At 51.4% G+C, this 20830-nt stretch overlaps 1 protein-coding gene across 5 annotated transcripts; it reads right to left on the bottom strand.

Annotated features, from left to right (window-relative positions):
* Window positions 1-3614: 3614 nt before the first annotated feature.
* Window positions 3615-20224, bottom strand: SH3BP5L (SH3 binding domain protein 5 like). Of its 5 annotated transcripts, none has more exons than XM_012754566.3 (7): window positions 18786-20224; window positions 17590-18207; window positions 10196-10258; window positions 9886-10014; window positions 8004-8165; window positions 6544-6717; window positions 3615-5974 (listed from the first exon to the last, which is right to left on the bottom strand). In XM_012754566.3, the coding sequence occupies exons 2-7, from the start codon at window positions 17770-17772 to the stop codon at window positions 5507-5509; spliced, it is 1179 nt and encodes a 392-aa protein (XP_012610020.2). In that variant the 5' UTR covers window positions 17773-18207; window positions 18786-20224; the 3' UTR covers window positions 3615-5506. The 5 variants fall into 5 exon arrangements, with proteins under 5 accessions (XP_012610020.2, XP_012610022.2, XP_012610019.2 ...); XM_012754568.2 differs by lacking the exon at window positions 18786-20224 and adding an exon at window positions 18672-18778 and having other exon boundaries at window positions 10196-10262; XM_012754565.2 differs by lacking the exon at window positions 18786-20224 and adding an exon at window positions 18672-18778.
* Window positions 20225-20830: the final 606 nt, after the last annotated feature.

Here is a 20830-nt window from a genome sequence, read left to right as displayed (position 1 = left end):
AACCCATGTTTACTCTCTAAAAGGAGGGTGACCACGTGTCCTGGATCACCTGATACAGCCCCAAGTTACACCTGCCCTCTTTCACACTTCAGGGTACAGAGTTGGGCCATATATCACGAATGGTCCCTGTACACATGTCTATGGCACTGCTATGCATTGAGTGAGATGGAGTCAGGGATGACACCTCGCCTTTCTTCTGGGGGCTTAGGACCAACAGGAGACATATGTCTATGACACTGAGTCAGTTCTTCAGTATGCCAAAAAGAGCTATAGGGAACTTTGGGATGATAGGGATTAATTCAGACTGGGACAGAGAGCTGGAGAACCATAAAGACCTTTGGCCAAAAGTCCATGTGAGCTGGGCATGGTGGCACATGCCTGTAGTCCCAGCTACTCAGGAGGCTGAGGCAGGAGGATCACTTGAGCCCAGGAGTTGGAGGCTGCAGTGAGCTAGGCTGATGCTATGGCACTCTAGCTGGGCAACAGAGCAAGACTATGTCTCAAAAAGAAAAAGAAAATGAAAGTGTCTATGAGCTGGGCCTCAAACCACAGGCAGAAGTTCAACAGACAAAGGAAAGAACTTGTGCCAGGGGAAGCACAAAGCAGAAGTCAGTGGACAGATGTTTGGTGATAAGTGCCACATCCCAGGCCCTGAGAACACCAAAGTGAGTGAGCTGAGGCCCTGGCTGAAAAAGCTCGGGACAGAGTTTGGAAGAGTGGGAGGACTGGGAGCCAGGGGCCCCCAGGACAGGGGAGAAGGAGTTCCCGCCACCACCTCTGCAGTCTGAGACCAAGGGCTAGTGCAGAGCTTCAGAGTCAGTCTCCTGCCGGAGGGCCCTGTGCTGTTCCCAACCTCCCAGCTCTCTCCTTGACTGCAGCCCTCTTTAGTCACCTATTTTTCACTGTCCGGCACTGCTACCTGCTCACACTGCATTCCAGGGTCTTCCTGGAAGACTCACCGATGGCATTTCAGTTCGTGATGTTCCTAACAAGCCCTATCAGTGTTTTATATGCTGAAAGATCCTGGTGAATACTTCTTAGTAACCTAAGAAAATTTACTGGCCATTTCACCAGCCAAAAATTTCATTCTCCAACCAGTGAAATGGTCCTCGGCTCCCTGTCCCAGGACAGGAGTGTGGTGCAGCCTGAGGCTTGGGAGTGGCGGGCAGGCGTGGGGTGGGGACACAGGAGGCTGCAGCAAGGGAGAGGAAAAGACACTCGGAGGCAAAGGTGAGCTCTGACAACAGGGCGCAACAAGATAGGGAACGTCTGATCTCAAAGGACGAGTGAGCTGCATCGCAGACTTGGGCCCTCTTTCGCACACAGTGGAGCGATTCTGAGGATGCAAGAGGCCCGTGAGAGGACACACGGAGCTCCTCCCCACCCCTCCAGGAGCAGTTTCTCGGGCTCCTGCGAAAGCGTGCATGAGGCCGACCCCAAGGCCTGGAGCGCACGCACAGCGCTGGGGGCGGGAGGCACTCCGCCTGCTTTCCGGTGGCTGCTGCCCCCTGCTGACAGAGCTGGACCTTGACAGCACGAGGCCACCCCCCTCTGTGCAGAGAGCAGTTGATATCAGGCCCATAAACATGTATGCTTATGAGTCAATTAAAAAGTCAAAAACTGAAAATTTTTAAAGGACTGGTTGAAGTTGTTAGGCTTCTCAAAATCACATCCAGACGAGGAGGAAAACACAACCCTTTTATAAAGAGTCTCCTTGTCTAGCACAAGATGGGATGAGGCCTCCTTAGGTTAAGCAACCCAAAGTGGCAGAGAAGCACCAAGAGCCACTGTGACTAAGAGCCGCTGATACACACCATGCCATGCACATCCACACTGTCCCATTTTATAGGTGATAAAAATGAAGTGCAGGGAAATGCAAGAACTCTCCTGGAGGCATGCAGATGCAATCCTGGCACTGTGTGTTACCAGACGCTGACCTAATCGCTGTACCAATACAATCACCTGGTGTAGGTGGGGCTAAGGAGAGAGGCAAGAAGCAAAAGCACCTTTACTCAGCATCCACTAGGTGCAAGGCACATGCCAGCTGTCTAGGAGACTGAGGCCCCAGCCCCTCACTTGGGGAGTGGGCAGAACTCAACCAGCCAATGCAACATGTGACAGACATGTCATGGTACGGGAATGGGGGCAAAGTCCCACATCCCCCACACCTTGACCATCTCTTGCTCACCTTAAAAAAAAAAACAAAAACAAAAAAAACCCCTTGAGATCCTCTTTGCTGGGAAAAGGAGCTGAGAAGTGATGTTCCTCTTCCCAGCAAAACTATATCCACTCCCTCCACTTTCTCATCTCCTGTTCCTGTGAGCTCCTCCACTCCAGGGCGCAAGAGCTTGGACTCCAGACTCCAAGTGTCTGGTGGGAGCATTAAGAACACCGGCCACGTGGCCTCATACCATACCAAGAGCACATAGTCTGGCTTGCTCCCTCCAGCCCTCCACCTCCCTCCCCTGACCACCCCATTTAAAGAATCCCCACCTTGCCCTGCTCTTCCCTCCCCCGGCCTCTGCTCACCCTCACCCACTACCTTCTGTGAGAAGCTGGGGCAGGCTCATTTCCCCATCTGTGGAAAGAGAACCATAGTGCTAACCCATATGGCTGTGAGGATTCAGGGGGTGTGTGCCCCTGGTACATGAGGTCGCAGGATGAGCACAAGCCGTGTTGCTAGGGTGCGAGTGAGCCCACACTTGCTGAGGCTTCTGTTTTCTTCCACTTGAAGGAAGCACCACTGGCTCGAACCCTCCTGGTCTCTCTCCAACCCTGCCTAGTCCGGAGGGTGGCTGTGTGAGGAGAAGCTGTGTGCACAGCCCAGGCCTTCTTTTCTGGGGCTTCTCCGCCCAGGAGCCTTCCAGGTCCCGCCATCCATGGGCTGGGAGGGAAGTGCAGCACCTCGGTATCATCTCAGAAAGCCACTCATTACTACAACGTTATAGTCATTATAATATTAAATACTGGAAATTAGCTAAGTAGATTTTGGGTGTTCTTACCACAAAAAAGGGGGGAGGTAACTATGCAAAAAGATGGAGATGCTAATGTCTAGACTACAGTAACGATTTCATTATGTTTATCAAAACATCATTTTGTACACCTTAAATATATACAATTTTTGAAAACGTTCTTAAAGCCCACTTGTCCAGAAACATGAGCCATACATTCTCACAGCAGCTTGTCTGGTAATAAAGGAGATATTTTGTCATCCATCTGCCAGGTCAGGGAAGGCAGTCTCAGAAACTGGACAGAGCCTGTCAAAGGGCACACAGTGAGCGCTCAAGACATAGTGGCTTGCAATGGCCTCTCTGGTGTCCAAGGCTATCAAGGTCACTGCTCTCCTTGTGTCCCTCCGATCCTTGGCCTTTACGCTGCTCCTTCTTGGCCTCCAAAGTTTTTGGTCCTCCTCCCTGGCAGCATCTTCTCCTTCCCTTGGCTAGACTGCTCAGCCCTGTTCTGAATACTGGCATGCCCCAACTGCAGCTCAAGCCAAACAAAGACTTTTGCTCTGAGGCTCCTGAAGTCCACATCCCTCCCCCATCTTCCACCTGTGGGTCCAAATGTACTTAAACCTCTTCCAGACCCCAACCGGTCAAGCTGTGACTTGGCAGTTGCCTTTAATCCACATTTTAATTTCTTATACACAACAGATAACTCTTATGTCCTAAATACTACAGGAGACAAAAATCATTGTCAGAACTTATGTATGTTTGCTTGATAAATCTAGCATCCCTTCTTTTGTCCCTCCTCTTCATTCAAGCTCACATCCAGACACATCAAGATCCTCACCCCCTGGCACCCTCACCTCCTGGCTCCAGCAGCAACCTGCAGGCCCCTCTGCGCCAAGCCCACTCTGGCACCCACCAGCTCACGCACCATGAGACCCAGACTCCTCCCAGCTTGTCTGCGTTTGCCCTGTGCATGAGCGCCCGGCCATGTGGCCTCACGACACCCCAAGAGCACATAGAGCTTGGCTCGCTCCATCTGGCCCTTCATCTCCCTCCCCTGACCACCCCATTTAAAGAGCCCCCACTTTGCCCTGCTCTTCCCTCCCCAACCCCTGCCTCACCCTTACACCTTTCTCTTTCCTCCAACAGGGACAGTGAATGTTGCTGTTACATAAACTACTTTATTTAAATAAAACCAGGGCAGACCCTTTCCCCCACACACTAGCACGTGCGCACACTCGTGGCCACCTCAAACCCCAAGGTTCTCATTGTGACCATACCCCTCACTTGTAGACGCCTGTGCAGAGTGCAGAGGTTCACTCCTCTAGTGGTTGCTGGCAGTGGGACGCAGGCCTAGCTAGGCAAGAGCTCTCTGCTCTCCAGGGTGGGACAAGAGGAAGAACCAACTTTTCCAAGGCACCCAAATCTGGTGTGGCTTCCCTGCACACAGCCTCGGAGCACTGCCAGGCAGCTGGAGCAGCTCGTGTAGAGGGCAGGACCCCTCGCCCCAGACCAATCACTCCCTGCACCGGAGGAGGTAAGAGGCTTGCCAGCCAAGCTTGAGCACTCCCCAAGGTATCCTGGAGTAGGCATTGTGTGCTTTGGGGAAGAGCAATAGAGCACCAAATTCCCCAACCCCAGCCTACAGGAGGGTGCTAAGATTCAGCTTAGGATCCTCTACCCAGAAAAAGTAAATGTAACTCAGTAGCAAGAGTGTAAGGGGATGGGAATGACAGGGGCTTAAGCCTTCGGGACTTCATCACATCTTCCCGCAACATAGACCCTGTTAGGGACCCACTAGCACCTAGGCAATGTTAGGGACTAGCCCAGGAGCCAGTCTGGAGTTGGTGATATTCCCTATGTCGACAATGGGGCTGGGTCTCTCTCTAACACCCACATCCTGCGAGTGCTGCTTTGGGACACGCTCAGCAGAGTGGCGCAGGTCATGAAGGGGAGTGTTGCAAGGGAGGACGGTGTCTTCCGGAGGCACAGAGACATCTTGCAGTTACACGCCGGCAAGCTGGAACAGGTCAGAGGTGCAGGGCTGCCAGAGGGTTCAGCAGCATCCCTAGCGTGCCCTCCAGAGTTGCCTGGGGAAAGTGGGTGGGCTAGGAGCCCGCAGGAGGGGTGCCTGTCCCTCCACTCAGACTAGGCACCAGGCCTGGAGCTCATTTTCTCTCATGAGCTTCCCTGTGCCATCTAGACCAGGTTCCCTGAGGGGAAAAGCCAAACAGATGGACGGAGAGGGTCAGATAGAAAGAGGACAGCAAAGGGTCCATACCCTACAGACTGAGGGGCCTGCAGCAGGCGCGAGAGGAGAGCGCCAGAGAACAGCCTTCTGAATGGGGAAGGTGAAGGAGAGCTGCCTTCTGAGGGGCGAGGGGCGGCCGTGAGAAAGCCAGGGCAGACACAGGCGCAGACACAGCTAACCTCTCCCAGGAAAGCACTGGAGAAGGGGACCTCAGGGAAGACAGGCACCCAGAGAAGAGGGGTGAGAAGTCCGTGGGCCCTGATCAGCCCGTGGGGAAGTCAAGCCAGTAGCTGTGGCCACTGGGCTACAGGCTGATGCTGCGCTGGTGGCGACCCCCACGGACCGCACCGTCGCTGCCTCGGCGTCCCCCACTCCGGGGTCCCAGCTCCTGGCCGTCTAGACTGGCGTGGTCCGAGAGGCCACGTAAGTGCTCCACCGAGTCGCACTTCTGCAGGTCAGAGGCCACAGTGCGCAGGCTCAGCAGGCTCAGAGTGTCTGTGTCGGGGGCAAGGCCAGGCCCCAGGCTGCTGCCTTCTTCTAGGCCTCCACCCTCGGCCCCTTCAATCCCGCTGTCCCCGTCCTCTGTGTCTTCAGGTCCTGCTTCAGCCCCCACGGGGGAGGAACGCCTCGGGCCTGGGGGGTAAGAAGGCAGGCCCCGGCGCCGCGCGTGGATCTGCTCGCTAATCTGCTCCAGGTTACGCAGGGCAACTGAGTAGCGGGTCTTGGCCTGGGCTACTTGCTGCTCCAATTCTGTCACCTTGGCTTTGTGTTCCTGCAGAGAGCAAGACAGAGCAAGGTGATCCACCAGGTGTCCGCGCCTGAGGCAGTGCTCCGCGTTGAGGTCCAAGGCCTCATCTCCCAGAGCCCCTGGCCAGCTGCACGCAGCACCCACCGCAGACCTGCAGCACCTGACAGCCCCACTGCTCCTTGGCTGTCCTTCCCAGCAATCGCACCCTGCTCTTGACTTGAGTCCCTCTTTCTAGGACCTTCCTCCCAGGACTTCGTCTCCACCAGCTCCTCCTTCTCCTCTCCCCATTGTTCCTTCTCATCATCTGACTGGCTCTTCTCCCTATCCCTGGTTTCCTCCATTCTCACTTTTTCTCTTGTTTACCACCCTTCCTCAACTATGTTCTCTGCCAGCACCAGCCCCGAGCCCTGCCTCCCACTCCTACAGGGCCACACGTCCCCACCACTGGCTGGCCTAGTAGAGACATTGCCCTGCCCACCCCACCAGGACGGCCCAGACAGGCAGATCAGCATCCCTCTACTCGCCCTCACTTGCCATGCCTGCCCCTTCTATACCCCCACCAGCCCGTTCTTCCCTCTCTCCCACTCAGCTACCTCCAAGATCTGGCTGAACTGGGCCTTGAGCTCGAAGTAGGGGCGGCTCTTGCCAATGGCCCGCCGGAGGGTCTTCTGCAGGGATTGGACCCGAGCTTCAGCCTGTTGGCACAGCCGTGTCACCCGCTGATGTTCCCGCTCTCCTCGAAGCCGCTCTTCCTCTGCCTCATTCACCTGGCCAACGGGGTCACACACCACTGAGGTAGGCCCCACAGTGCAGTCCCTGGCATTCACCCCAAGCTGCTCATCTGAGAGCTACCCTGGGAGAACCTGAACAGAAGCATCCTCTGCAAACCTCCCACCATGTGCAAAGCCCAAGACACTCAGGAACAGTGGGTCAGTGAGCCTCAAGAGAGCTTCTCTCCCTCATTTGGACCTGCTGCCTGACCTCCTGGCCTTTCAGGACCATGTCTGAAGCACATGCCTCTGTAGTCACCTCTTCCCCATGCACTTGCCTACTGTCACCTGTACCACCTGCCACTCAGCTTTGCTTCTGCCAGGAAAGGGTTGCTGGAGCCCTCTCAACCACTCATGAGCATCACAGGAATGTCTGTCTGTGAGCACATCACATCTGCAGCAGCCATTGTCCTGGTGCCAGCATTGTCCTCAGTGCCGGCAGCTAGGGGCCAGGGACAGGAGGAACCCATGTGGGGAGCCACAGCTGTGTACTGGGTTCTCTGGGTTTCCACCCCTCATATGTGCTTCTACCACAGGGTGTTGCACAGTCGGCCCGCTTGTCCTGGTAGCTGTGGTGTCTGGAGGGCCTCACCTGCTTCTGCTCAGGGGTAGCTCTGGACTGTGCACCAGCCCCTAACACTGCTCTACACAGTTTCAACACCCCTTCTCCGATGCTCCGTGCTCTCATTTGCATGAGCTCCAGAGTAGAAGTAGAGGGCCTGTTCTGCACAAGGGACACACAAAGAATCACAAGACATGACCTCCTCGCACCAGGAGCTGACACTTGCCCTGTTCAAGCTGTAAGTGGCAGATTGAGCCATTACCAGAAATCCTCCCACTCCTCAGTCCCCTTTCAGGAGCTTGGAAATGATACATAAATTATACTTCAAAAATCAAGGTACGGTGGCAGGGCTCAAAAGCAGGAAAGAGAAAACATGCTGAAAACAGAACCAAAGAGTCACACAACTGAATATAACAAATGTGAATGTTGAATCCCAGGGTATCCTCCAGGGATATAAACTGTTTGGGCTGGTCTCACACCTGGAGGTAAAGGTTTGAGAAGATCCCAGGATGACATTCTAAGTCAGAGGGAAATGGAATGTGGGAAGCACTGGAGGCCACACAAGGCAGAAAGCTAGGAATAGCTTTGGCCTGAAACAGACCCAGAGCTGGGGGAAGGCTGGAGTGGAGGAGAGGGAGGAAGAAAAAGGTGAGGCAATGAAGAGACAGTAAAAGAAGTACAAGGACCAGCAAAGGGGACCTGCCAGCACCGCCCAGCTCACCTTGCAGGTGGCATGATTGAGCATCTCCTGCCACGTGGGGTCCAGCCGGTTCTTGTCAGCCATGACACCCTGCTCGGCCACAAACACCATCTCCCGTGCAGCATTGTGCATGCTCACAGCCCGCTCGTACCGCAGTGCAGCCTTCTGTGTCTCCTGCTGAGCCTGGGGGGAGAGGGCCATCAGCACCGGAGCCCTGAAGGGTCTCCAGCTGCCCATGGAGACAGGCGTGAGGACGAGCAGAAAAAGGCCCACTCGCAACATCAGCTCCATTTCCCAAACCGTGCTAAGGATTAATGCCAAGGAAGCAATATCCTATAAAGACTATTTCATACAGATATGGAGGAAAATAAATAAATATACAAATAAATATTTAAAAGAATGATACTGCCAGTGGAGAGTGGATATGTGAAATTCAGCACTCTCAAAGGCTGCTGGCCTTTTGCCCCAGGGAGAACAAGGGAAAATCTGAACCATTTGAGTTGGAAGGGTTAGTGACATGGACCTGGTGTCACAGAAAATATGACCCTGAGACCATCAATTCCATATCCAGTGGGTATGCTGAAGGAAATACTCAGACACATGCTCGGAGACATTCAACACAACCATACTAAACAGGCAAAAGACTAAATAGAAACCTAACTTTTCAGTTACAGGACACTGCTTAAATGAGTAATAGTACATCTAACATAAGGAAATATTAATCAGTCCTTCAAAATGATGGCATGGATGTACATTCATTGATATGGAACCATGTCATAATGCTAAGTAAAACAAAGGACCGAAAATAGCACATATTGTATAATCCCATTTTGGCAAAATAAACACCAATTTTTTTTTAAATACATGTTCATCTGTGCTGTATCAGTCATATTTTTTATTTTCTATTTTTTTTAGGATGCTTTGACATCTTGGAGGGCCTTGCTGGCCAAAGAGAGCTAGCTAATTCCTAGAGATAAGAAACTCTCCTGTAAGTGTGACTTTCACATGCAAGTCAACCAGTCCAAACCCCAGATGCCCAGATACCTCCATTATCTAACTCACACACCAAACTAGTAACTCCCTGCCCCAAATCATCCCAGAACCAGGTAACTAGACAACTAGAAACCACCCCTTTCCAATCCTAAACTTACCTAAACTTGCCTACCCTGCCTCAACCATTTCTTTCCACAAAAAAACACAGTGACAATTCTGGGATATGCTCTCTCCTTCACTTCTTCTGCCCCTTGACTGGCCCTGGTTGCTCCCTAGTGTGGCCCTGCATGACATGGCATGTCCCCTCCTCTTGGGAATAACTCTTCTTTCAAGGGAGTTATCCCCAAGTCTAGCACCTTACCATACTGGATTAAAACAAATCCCAGGTACAAAAAAAGCATGAAATGTGCATGGTATGATTGTAGGCAATTTTGGTTTTCTTCTTCTTTTTATTACAGTGTTCCAATGTTAACACATATTACTTGTGTAAACAAAATGGCTGGGGTCAGGGGCTGTTGGTTAGCTAAGAAAAGATGCAGATAAGAGAGACATGAATGAAAGGGAAGAGAAGAGAAAGAAGAAATGAGAGAAGACAAAAATGGTAAGATATTAAAGCTGACAAATCTGATACACCCTAAAGCCTGGTTCCTTACACACAGAAGAACACTTAAACATCAGCAGGCATAAACTGGACTCTCTGGAGCACACCCCCAAACTCCCCACCACAAGCCCAGGGCCTATGGGGGTAAAGAAACCTTCTCAGCCTACAGAGCTACTTCAGAGCAGCCAGGTCTGGCCTGGTTCTCTGCCCTTAGGTCTGGTATTTTGTCTCCCACTCCATACAGAGACAGAAGAGTTCGAGGTCAGGCTCTGGCGCAGCCTTCCCTGAACACAGGACAGCCAGCCATACCTCCTTAGCCAGCCGCCGAGCCTCATAGTAGGGCCGGGCCTTCTCGATGCAGCTCCCCAAGTGAGAGCCCTGTGTGTTGAGCTTCCTTGCTGACTCCTGCAGGATCCTCCGATAGGTGGTCCTGGCCTCCTGGCAAAGGGACGGGGCAGAGGAAAGGCACATGTGTGGGGTGGGTCCCAGGAGTGGGTCCCAGTCCCTCTTGTTCCTGAAGCATGCCCCTCCCCCTGCCGCTGTCTCAATTTGAGAAAGAGACAGATGGAGAGACCTCCAGAGACCAGCCCAAGGGTGTGAGGAAAAGGAGGATACTCACATCCAGCTGCAGCTCCACCTGGTTGATCTCCTCACTGGCCTGATTCAAGTGTTCCAGCTCCTCCTGCCTCAGAGAGGAGTAGGGAGTTAGTGCAGTGGAAGGAAGGAACCTGAAGCGAACTGTGCAGGGCGGAAGTGATTCACAGAGAGAGGAAGCCCCACCTGCCCACAGAAAGGAGGAAAGGGAGGGAAGGGGAGAGGGGAGAGGGGAAAGGAAAGGAAAGGAGAAAGAAGAAAGAGGAAAAGGAAAGGGAAAGGGAAAAGGAAAGGGAAGAAATGAAGGAGGAGATGGTTGAATGCCTCCTAGTATATCAGAGACCTAATATACACAATCTCATGTAATCCTCACTTTACTTTGTATTGGGTAGTAAAACTACAATTTTAAGGATGAGGAAATTGAGGTTCAGAGAATGCAACACTAAGACGCACGCAGCCAGTGGTGGTGAACCCTCACTTTCCCCATCAGATCGCACCACTTTCTCCAGCTGGGCGAGTTTCCTCAGGCCTGAGGGCTGCTCTCCCTCAGAAGAGGACAGCTGCCTGGGCCAGGGCAAGGCTACTCACCCAGCACACATTTACTGCACACTCATCACCTCTCAGTACTGTGAACCCTAGAATTCAGGACACAGAGAGGTGGCAGCTCCCAGCCGCTAAGGAAGCCCAGAAAATAAGCAACAGCCCCTGGGCAGCATGTGGAGCCTTGTGAGAGGTGGACGAGGGTACCCTCCAGGGAGGCAGGGTCACCCTACCTGAGGAGCAGAAGGTCAGCAGGATGACCAGAACACTTGCTCCTCAGCTGGGACTTAATAGACACAAAAGTGCCACTGAAGGGGAGGGAACCAGGGGACCAAAGGGGAGCAGATGCCCTGGGCAAGTAAGTTGGCAGGTTAAGGAAACAAGTGAGGCTGGGGCACCAAGGGAAGAGACACCGGACCTTTTCCAGTGGCAAAACGGTCCCTCAGAGCTTGGTGCCACTTAGTCTGTGGTTTAGGAAGGCAGACCTGAGCGATATGAGTAAAGCTTGGAGGAGCTGATAGGGAGATGAAAGAAGCAGCTGTCCGTAGTATTCCAGGTGGGAGAGGGCAGATCCCAAGGAAATGCAGTACACAGAATCACAAGGGCTAGGTGGATAATCAAGGCCAAGATCAGGGAAGACTGCAGGCTCTGAGAAGCCTCTCAGCCTGCTTGGGCAATTGGTGATGCTGACCCAGGTCCCCACACAGTAGATCCTGTGAGAGGGAGGGAGAGTCTTGGGGAGAAGCCACCAGAGATGCTGGTTTACATATCTCACTGGCCCTGGGCTGGAGAAAGAAGCAATGGAACCATCCCAGGGCTTTCTGTGAAGTGGCAGAGAGCTGGGAGGTGTGTTAGCCTCAAGTCATCCTTTCCTGCTGGAGGAAACACACAAGTTCCTGGAGCCCCTGGCAAGATGAGGGTGTTCCTGAGCAGCACTGCAGTTCTGCACCAAGGAAATACCTGGTGCTCAGCTACAGGATCCACCTTCACAAACCCTGCAGTCTCTAGACAGTACTGAGACCTAGCTCAGCATCTGCCTGATGCCCAGATGTAACTGTCCTGGGCAGCAACTGCTGTCACTTCCCCATTCATGAGGCTGTGACACCAGCTCCTGCTCACCTAACTTGGCCCTTCCAGCACCCAGGTGAAAGGTCAGGCTGCCATGCATGATCTCTCTTTTAGTCCTTTTACTTCTATACTCCCCTGACTCCTTGCCTTGATCTTGAAAAGATTTGGGTCAGCAAGTGAGAACACAGGGAACCAGTCAGATGTGTTAATTACAATAAAAGGAAGAACACAAAGGTAGAAACTTACAATGGAAGCAGAAACAAAGATATGGAAATACGCAAACCTACAACAGTGTAGACCCTGCCTCAGGAAGGCCACAAATTTGGCTCTAAACTTTCTTGAACAGAGCTGCTCAACAGAACTATAACATGAGCCACACATGGAATTTTTAATTTCCTAGCAGCCACATTTTTAAAAAGCAATGCCTGAAATTATAATATATTTCATTTAACCCAATCTATCCAAAATATTATCACTTCAACATGTAATCAACAAATAATAATATTAACCAGGCTTTTCCTTTGTTTTAAAAAAAAAAAAAAAAACATTAAAAAACTAAATCTTCAAAATCCACATGTACTTGACCCTTAGGACAAATCTCAACTTAGTAGCATTTGACTCCCAGTGTGGGTCTAGAAGTTGGTGCCTATGCGGAACATTAGTCACACAAACCAGTGTCCATAAAATAACAATAAACCACTCTAGAACTACAGGTAGCCAACACAGCTCAGAGGACCCCAGAGGAGTCCTCTGCCTGGGGGCAATGCCACGCCACTAATAACACAGAACCAAGTTTCACAGAGCCTTCCTAACAGGGGCATCACTATCAGCTGCTGGGATCGCCCTAAAGGGCCCCCAAAATGCAATTCCTCACCCTGTAAGGACAAGAGGCCACCTCTCTTCCTATGGGCCAAGCTTCCTGTAGCTGGACTTGGCCCACAGGAGGTTTCAGGCTATCTGGAAGAGGAGGTGACCAGACCTTTCAGCAGCTCCCACTGGGAGCAGACAAGAAACAATGAGGCAGTAGGAATTAGTGACAGAGTATGGTTTGGATCCAGGATCTGACTTTTGATCTTGCTTTCCCACCACTGTGACCACCCTCCTGGGACTGAGGACATCCCTGGAAGAACACCTCAGAAAAGAAAGGAGTGCTGACCTAGGAAAACCACAGCCCAGGTAGGAAAGGGATGGGACTCAGGAATGCTATAAACATTAATTCCAGGGGAGAAGGGAAGGAGCTGGGTAAAGGCTAACCTACGTCATTCACACAGGTAAATGAAGGTCTAAGACTGGATCCCCACTGAGTTGCATGGCCCAGAGTGCTCTTAGTCCCCAACTCCCAGCCCTGACAGATAAAGGAGTGAATGGCTTAGTGTTAAGTCATCCCCACTGGAAAAAGGATGGGCTCTTGCTATTGACAAGTGGTGGGAGCAGGCACTGTCTTTCTATATGGAAACTCACATCCTAATAGCACCTTCAGCAATTAAAATGCCTTCTGTTGCTGAGGCCTGCTCCTTAGACTCAAAATGCTCTAAAAGGACAAGGAGATGCCTGGGGAGCAGAGCAGCCCGGCAGGCAGGGTAAGCACAGGAGGCAGAGGGGACAGCCAGGCTAGGGCACACCCAGGGCAAGGCTGAGCGGGAAACCACCAAGGACCCAGGGCCCTGTATTGTACAGTCAGTTACATTCCATTTGGCCTGCTCCACCAGGGACTCCTGGCACTCAGCTGAAATGGAATTTGGGCAAGACAAAGTCTGAGTCAGCAGGTATCATCCATCAGTGAGCCAGCAGCCAGCGGGGAGGGTGACCTTCCCAGAGCACACCGGGCACATTCCCAAGATGCCAGGACACTGAGTCAAATGCATAGGCAACTCAGGCTATAGATGCTCTCACGCACCTCCTGTGGACTATCCAAAGAGTCAGGCTGACGGTCAGTCAGTGGGCCAGAATCATGACCATCCTGCAAAAGCTAAACCCACACTTTCAGATGAGGATACAGAAGCTGCAAAATCACCCTGAAGAGTATGGAAAGAAGCAGGTAAGTGATTATGTCCACATATCTGAGGAAAGAATGCACCCATCACAAAGAAGGCTAGAAAAAGTCATAGAGAAGTAGACACAGGCCCATCTAGCACAACCCTCCTTTCCTCTTTCCATCTCTCCATGGGACCCTCTCTCAGAAAGCTGAGGACCAAGCCGGGTGTGGCAGCTCACGTCTGGAATCCCAGCACTTTGGGAAGGTGAGGTGGATCACTTGAGTGCAGGAGTTCGAAACCAGCCTGGGCAACACAGTGAGATCCTGTCTCTACGAAAAAAAAAAAATTTAGCTGGGTGTGGTGGCGCATGCCTGTAGTCCCAGCTACTCGAGAGGCTGAGGCAGGAGGATCACTTGAGCCCAAGAGTTTGAGGTTGCAGTGAGCTATGACTGTGCCATCGCACTCCAACCTGGACAAGAGAGACACCCTGTCTCAAAAAAATTAATTAATTAATTAAAAATAAAAAAAGAAAAGCAAGCAAGCAAGCAGAGGACCAGCCTGGAGATCTGGAGAACTCCACTGAGGTCATGACATGGAGACACAGCCAGTGGCCTTCTCTGGAGGACAGTACACCCCAGGTTGGTATCAGCTGGCCTCCTTCCAACTTCCAGTAGGATCCCACCAGACAAGGGGCATGAGCTGCCTGCCTGCCAAGGAACCCCAGTCCCATATCAGATAGAGCCTCACCCTGAGGGCAGCCATTTCTGGGGGCTTCAGAAAATACCAAACAAGGCCCCTGGCCCAGGGAATTCAGCCTTAGCTGTGTGTTAGAATCACTTCTCACCCCATCCATACTGAGAGAATCCACATGTCTGGTGAGGCTCAGGAAAGGGTGTTTTTAAAGTTCCTTGGGGCCGGGCGCGGTGGCTCACGCCTATAATTCTAGCACTCTGGGAGGCCGAGGCTGGCGGATTGCTCGAGGTCAGGAGTTCGAAACCAGCCTGAGCAAGAGCGAGACCCCGTCTCTACTATAAATAGAAAGAAATTAATTGGCCAACTAATATATATAGAAAAAATTAGCCGGGCATGGTGGCACATGCCTGTAGTCCCAGCTACTCCGGAGGCTGAGGCAGCAGGATTGCTTGAGCCCAGGAGTTTGAGGTTGCTGTGAGCTAGGCTGATGCCATGGCACTCACTCTAGTCTGGGCAACAAAGCTAGACTCTAGCAAAAAAAAAAAAAAAAAAAAAAGCTCCTTGGTAGGGTTTTTTTTTTTTTTTTTGAGACAGAGTCTTGCTCTGTCACCCCAGGTAGAGTGTGATGGCATCATGGTAGCTCACTGCAACCTCAAACTCCTGGGCTCAAAGGATCCTACTGCCTTAGCCTCCTGGGTAGCTGGGACTACAGGTGTGTGCTACCACTCCTGGCTGATTTTTCTACTTTTTGTAGCGGTGAGGTCTTGCTCTTTCTCAGGCTGGTCTCAAACTCCTAACCTTAAGCGATCTTTCTGCCTCGGCCTCTAGAGTGCTAGGATTACAGGCATGAGCCACCACACCCAGCTGGTTTTGAAAGATCTGTAGCAGAGACCCAGTAACTGCACTGAGAATCCAGAGAAATGAATACCCATTGAAAGCACTGAAACACATCATCCGAGCAATGTGGTGTGGTGCACCATCAATACTAAAAAGGACCTTAGCTGAGCATGGTGATGCACACTACCAAAAAGGGAAAAAAAAAAAAAAAAGACACGCCCAATCTCCTTCTCATCCAGGAGAGAAACCCAAACACAGAAGGGCAAAATGCCACTGGCCTGCTCCGTTAAGAGTGCCCCTCATACATGGCTGCCCCTCCCACATGGTAAGACGACACTAACTCCCTGGCGAGGCTGGAGCACTAGCCAGCCACACCATGCCTGTGCCATCAAGTGAGGAAGGCCATGACAAACTTTCCCGCTGCTGTGGAATGCAACCCACAGCATTCCACAATGTGCCACACAGTTTAGCAAGAGACTAGGGTCTGGTTTATCCTTCTTGCACTAGTAACACTACAAAGTTCACTGGAGGTGAAGTGAATCTTATGTTTCCTCAGTATTCTCTGACCCTCACAGAGCTTGTCTGATAGAACTGTCTGTGATGACAGAAATATTCTATTTCTGCACTGTCAGTACAGCACTTGGAGAACTGCATTTTTTATTTTAATCAATTGTATTTAACTAGATACATGCAGCCAGTGGCTACATTATTAGACACTGCAGTGCAAGAATCACTCTTCATACTACTGCCTTTGCAGTAGTTGGAAAAATAGACAGGAGCAGGAAAGGCTGAGCCAAGAAACCACAGTGGATTCTTCTCTGGAGAAACCGCCTCTGAGCAGGGCAAGGAATGCTGCAGAAGTACATGAAGTGCACACACCCCTCCTTCCCAAGTAACAGAGAGAGAGCTTTTCCCCAAAGAAAAGAATTGTAGGCCTGTGTCAGAGCAGAGTGAGAATGAGTTGTGCAAATAAATCATCTAGACCAACTGCTTACTTCACAGATGAAGAAACTGAGGCTCAGAGAAGTAACTTCCATAATAAAAAAATCACAAATCATGGGGCTGGAAGTTGCTTAAATCTCAGCCCAAGGTTTGTTTGTTTTTGTTTTTTTTTACAACTTATTTCCTCAGTGGACAATAAATCTGTAGAATTAGCAGAAGAAATTGGCTATTTCCAATGCAATGCCTATGAGGCAAAGCAGAAATAAATTACTGACTCATGCCAGAAATGAATAGCTCACTACTGCTCCATTATAAGCATGGACACAACTGAAGAGGAGCCCCCCACACACATCCTGGGAACTCTCACAAAGAGGGATGGAACGATGCTTGGACTGGCTTTGATTTCCTCCCAACTCACTAGGGTAATCCAATAAAAACTTGTTGACAGAAAAATCTAGGAATTTGAGCCCTGGGATGCACTTGCTCACCTACAGAGGCATGGTGAGTCACATCCACATCAGTCTTGGAGATGTGACCAGAGCAAATGGCAGACTCAGGCCCCAAACACAGTAGAATCCTGGTTGTCACCTACCCAAGGAGCTTCCCCAGGAAGCCCTTCTTGGCCAATGCCCTGAAACACTGCAACCAGGCTTTGACCGGCCAAGTAGTCTTCCACATGATGATGGTCTTCTTTACTTACTGCACCAAGGTCTCCTAAACAAAGATCTGCCTGTCCTACTAACCAGGCTGTAAACACTCCAAGGCAATAAACCACTCTTCCATTTTCTTTGGCATACCCACCATCCTGAGAGCAGTGTATTATTAAGAACTGACCACAACTAATACAAATCCTTGAACATATGGGATTTCCTTATAGGCCTAAAGCTGACACCACATTTTTAACACTTGAAAGTCGCACTGCTAACAGGAGTAAACAACCGTGGAAGGAACTACTAAAAAGGTGAGAAAGGAGCAAAGAGTCCCTTAATAAGACTCAAAAATGTCTCCCAATCTCAAAATCACCTCCTCTGACCTCATATTCACAAAGCTAGCAGCCCCTCTGCTTATTTGGAAAGCAGCACATTTCTACCCTCCACTGACCTAAAGTGTGCCTCCTGCACCTACTGCCAATTTGGTGCTTCACTTCTTCAGGGACACATCCCAGCAACACACCCCAGGTACTCAGGTCAGGTCTTTCTCTGCATTCCATGAGCACTTTAAACACACAACTCTCTTGGCACTTATCACACTATACTGCAATGATTTGTTGACAAACTTGTTTTCCTTTCCTGCCCCAGTACACAAGGAAGAAAGAAAGCTGGAATCTGGGTTGCTCTTCTCCACCTCCACTCAGTCTTCTCACCTGTATTCTAGGATCCAGTTCTTCCTCCTCTCTAGGAGACAATTTGGCCTCACTGTTGCTGTTTCCACCTCCTCCGTGCTCCTCTGCGACTGGGCTCCTTGGGACTTCATCCTCTACAACTTGAGGCCGCAGCTCACCCTGTGGGGTCTCCCGGCCCCCTGGAACTTGTCTGAGCTCAGCCATGTTGACTGGGAGTGGGCAGAGCCCTATGCACAAGAGAGGACTGACATGCTGGGACCAGGGCCCCAGCTTGGGGGCTTCCTGGGTTCTGGATGGCAAGAACGGTTTCTCTTCTCAAAAGGCAGAAAAAGAGGGCACAGGGAGAACCTCACACTCAGTTAGAGGCTGAGTTGTTAGATTCAAGTTGTCAGTGGGGTTCCTAGAGCTAAAACCTTGTCTGTACAAAAGTTCTTCCCTGACAGCCACAGGAAATCCACCAAGAGAGGCCCAGAGCAAGGGCTCTGAGGCAGAGGGCAAAGGCAGCCTAGACCCTGGGCCGAGGCCTGCAAAGAGGAGCACCATTCAGGGGGTGGAAGCAGGAACCTCCAGGCTGTGGTGGCAGCTGTAGAGAGTAGGCTGGGCCCAAGCAGAGGCTGCGGAACAAGCGTCTCTGGAGAGCTGCGGAGTAAACAATGGCCAAATATACGGTCATGTCATTATCAGAACCTCAGACACCAGCACTTTCCCACCTTTCTGCCTCCCAAGGACTGCACTCTCTTCCTCCACCCCGTATTCTGACCAGTTCCCACCTCAACTTTTCTCAGCGCTCAAGGACTTTGGATTCCACTCTTTCCCCGTTCCAGCTCCTCTCGCCTCAGCCCCTCCCAATCCAGAGCTCTCTAGACTTCCCTCCGCGCTCCTGGCCTTCCCTTCATCCCCCTTTCTCTCTGGCCCGTCCTACTCCACTCCCGCCCGGCTTTGCAATTCACCTTGTAACCCCCAGCCCCGCCCCACCTCCTCTCTCGCCACCCTATGGACAGTCTAAGCCTCGCATTCCCGACCCCACACTTTTCTGCAACCCCAAGGACTCTGCCCCCAGCCATCCTACACCTCCAGGTGCAAAAGACCCTTCACAGCCTTACCTCAGTTTACCTCCCCATACGCGGAGCTCCTAGATTGCAAACAATCTTCCCCCTCCCTCCCTGCAACAAGCCGGTCCAACCAAAAGCTACTCTGCCCAGCGGAAGCGGAATTACCTCACGAGATGGCAACACTTCCCTCTCCCGCGCTCTCGCCCGCCGGGCCGCGCCGGGATTCCGCGCCCCGCCCGGCCTTCAGTGTCCGTACAGAATGGTGCCCCACAGTGCTCAGGCGCGCCTTCCTTTGGCGCCAGCCATCCTCCACCAAGGCTGAGTGAAGGCGAAACACGAGCATATGCTGCTAAGAAAAGCTAGGGAGGTTGATGGCGCTCTAGAGTTCCTAGTGAGCAGAGAAGCGCTGGGGATGAAATGAGATCAGACAACTGCCTCAGAGAGAGCACTGCCATCCTGCTGTACGGAGCCGCTCCGCCGGCTGCCGGAAAGGCACTTCCGGCCTTGCCCGCGGAGGTGGGCACGACACCGGAAGTGAGCTTGCGGGCCGTCGGCCGGGCGCTCTGGGCTGCTGGAGGTGGGGGCGTGGTGGATTCCGCCTTTGAGACGCAAGGTGGAGTCCCAGAAGCGGCTTTTCTCACTCCAGTGAAGCCAGCTGAACCCTGAAAACAGCATGTAAGCGGACAGCTTGGATGGGTAGATCCCTCTCCTTAGAGGCTGTGGCCGCGGGGCTGCCGCTCCTGCCGCCCTGAACATGGTTTCAGTGAGGTCACCGTTTACACTGTGAATACTAATTAGGAACTTAGCTTTAACTCTGTACACTCGTGCACTCAGTGCTCAAACACCCTCGAAGAGGAGTGTTTATCGTTACCTAACTCCGCGAGCGACTGGGCTGTCACCTCCAGGCGTCGCCAGGCAGGGCAGGGGCCTGGGCCTAAGGGCAGGGGCTGGGATGTTTTGTTTTTACAAAAGGCCAAACTTAGTGAGGGCGGACTCAGGGTTTGCACCGGGGCTGGAGAAGGCAAAAGGACTGAATTCCCTCCTCTCTTTGGATCCTGTGGAAGATAAGCACAGCGGGACTTTAATTAAAACGGTAAAAACGGATTTTATACAGTAAAGGAAAGTCAAGGAAAGCTGAGCTCCATTCCATTTGTTTAGAGGTGATTGGGCATTTTAGAGGAAGAAAGAGGGTGAGAAAGTGAACGGGCTCGGTAGAGTCGGAGAGAGAAGTGAAAACTTACATAGGATTGGTTAGGCTTAGGGTAAATGAGATTAGGCCAGAGATGTCTGCTAGCTGGCAGTTATCTAAGATAATGTGTTATTCTGCCACTGAGTCTGGGAGATAGAGTCCTATGTACATCTTAAAGGGATGAAGGAAGAATTCATAATTGTAAACACTTAGTAAATGCTCTTAAGAAAGAGAGGTCAGAGGCTGGGCGTAGTGGCTCATGCCTGTAATCCTAGCACTCTGGGAGGCCGAGACGGGAGGATTGCTCAAGGTCAGGAGTTCGAAACCAGCCTGAGCAAGAGCGAGACCCGTCTCTACTATAAATAGAAAGAAATTAATTGGCCAACTAATATATATAGAAAAAATTAGCCGGGCATGGTGGCGCATGCCTGTAGTCCCAGCTACTCGGGAGGCTGATGCAGTAGGATTGCTTGAGCCCAGGAGTTTGAGGTTGCTGTGTAGCTGGCTGACGCCAAGGCACTCACTCTAGCCTGGGCAACAGAGTGAGACTCTGTCTCAAAAAAAAAAAAAAAAAAAAAGAATGAGAAGTCAGGAGCCTATCATCAAGTGTTGGCTGGAACAAACTAAGTTCTGGCAGCATTGAACTTTCTCGGGCAGGCATTTTAATGTGTGTGGGGGGTGCCGGTGGGAATAATAGGGACATGACCTTTTGCGGGTAGAAGGCATGCTATTGTTCAGTTATCTCTTAGCGCAGAGGTTAAGATGGAGTTGTCATGTGCCAAGAGTTTGGCAGTTCTCAGTCCCTGCCATCCCCTTATCCAATGAATAACCACATTTAAAAAAAAAAAAAAAAGGATGTGGTGGCTCAGGCACATAATCCTAGCACTCTGGGAGGCCGAGGTCAGGAGTTTGAAACCAGCCTGAGCAAGAGTGAGACCCGTCTCTACTAAAATAGAAAGAAATTAATTGGCCAACTAAAAATAGAAAAAATTAACAGGGCATGGTGGCACATGCCTGTAGT

The sequence above is a fragment of the Microcebus murinus genome, chromosome 13, assembly GCF_040939455.1.
Source record: "Microcebus murinus isolate Inina chromosome 13, M.murinus_Inina_mat1.0, whole genome shotgun sequence".
Taxonomy (NCBI): domain Eukaryota; kingdom Metazoa; phylum Chordata; class Mammalia; order Primates; family Cheirogaleidae; genus Microcebus; species Microcebus murinus.
The sequence above is the reverse complement of the archived record's forward strand: the minus strand, read 5'-3'. Positions and strand labels throughout refer to the sequence as shown.

What these genes read in the sequence shown, in the direction of transcription:
- SH3BP5L (XM_012754566.3), bottom strand. Translation starts at nt 17,772, where the DNA reads ATGGCTGAGCTCAGACAAGTTCCAGGGGGCCGGGAGACCCCACAGGGT. An exon ending in CTCGGCGGCTGGCTAAGGAG is followed by an intron (nt 8,166 to 9,885) that starts GTATGGCTGGCT and finishes CTCTCCCCCCAG; the next exon opens with GCTCAGCAGGAGACACAGAA. An exon ending in TCAATCATGCCACCTGCAAG is followed by an intron (nt 6,718 to 8,003) that starts GTGAGCTGGGCG and finishes CCCGTTGGCCAG; the next exon opens with GTGAATGAGGCAGAGGAAGA.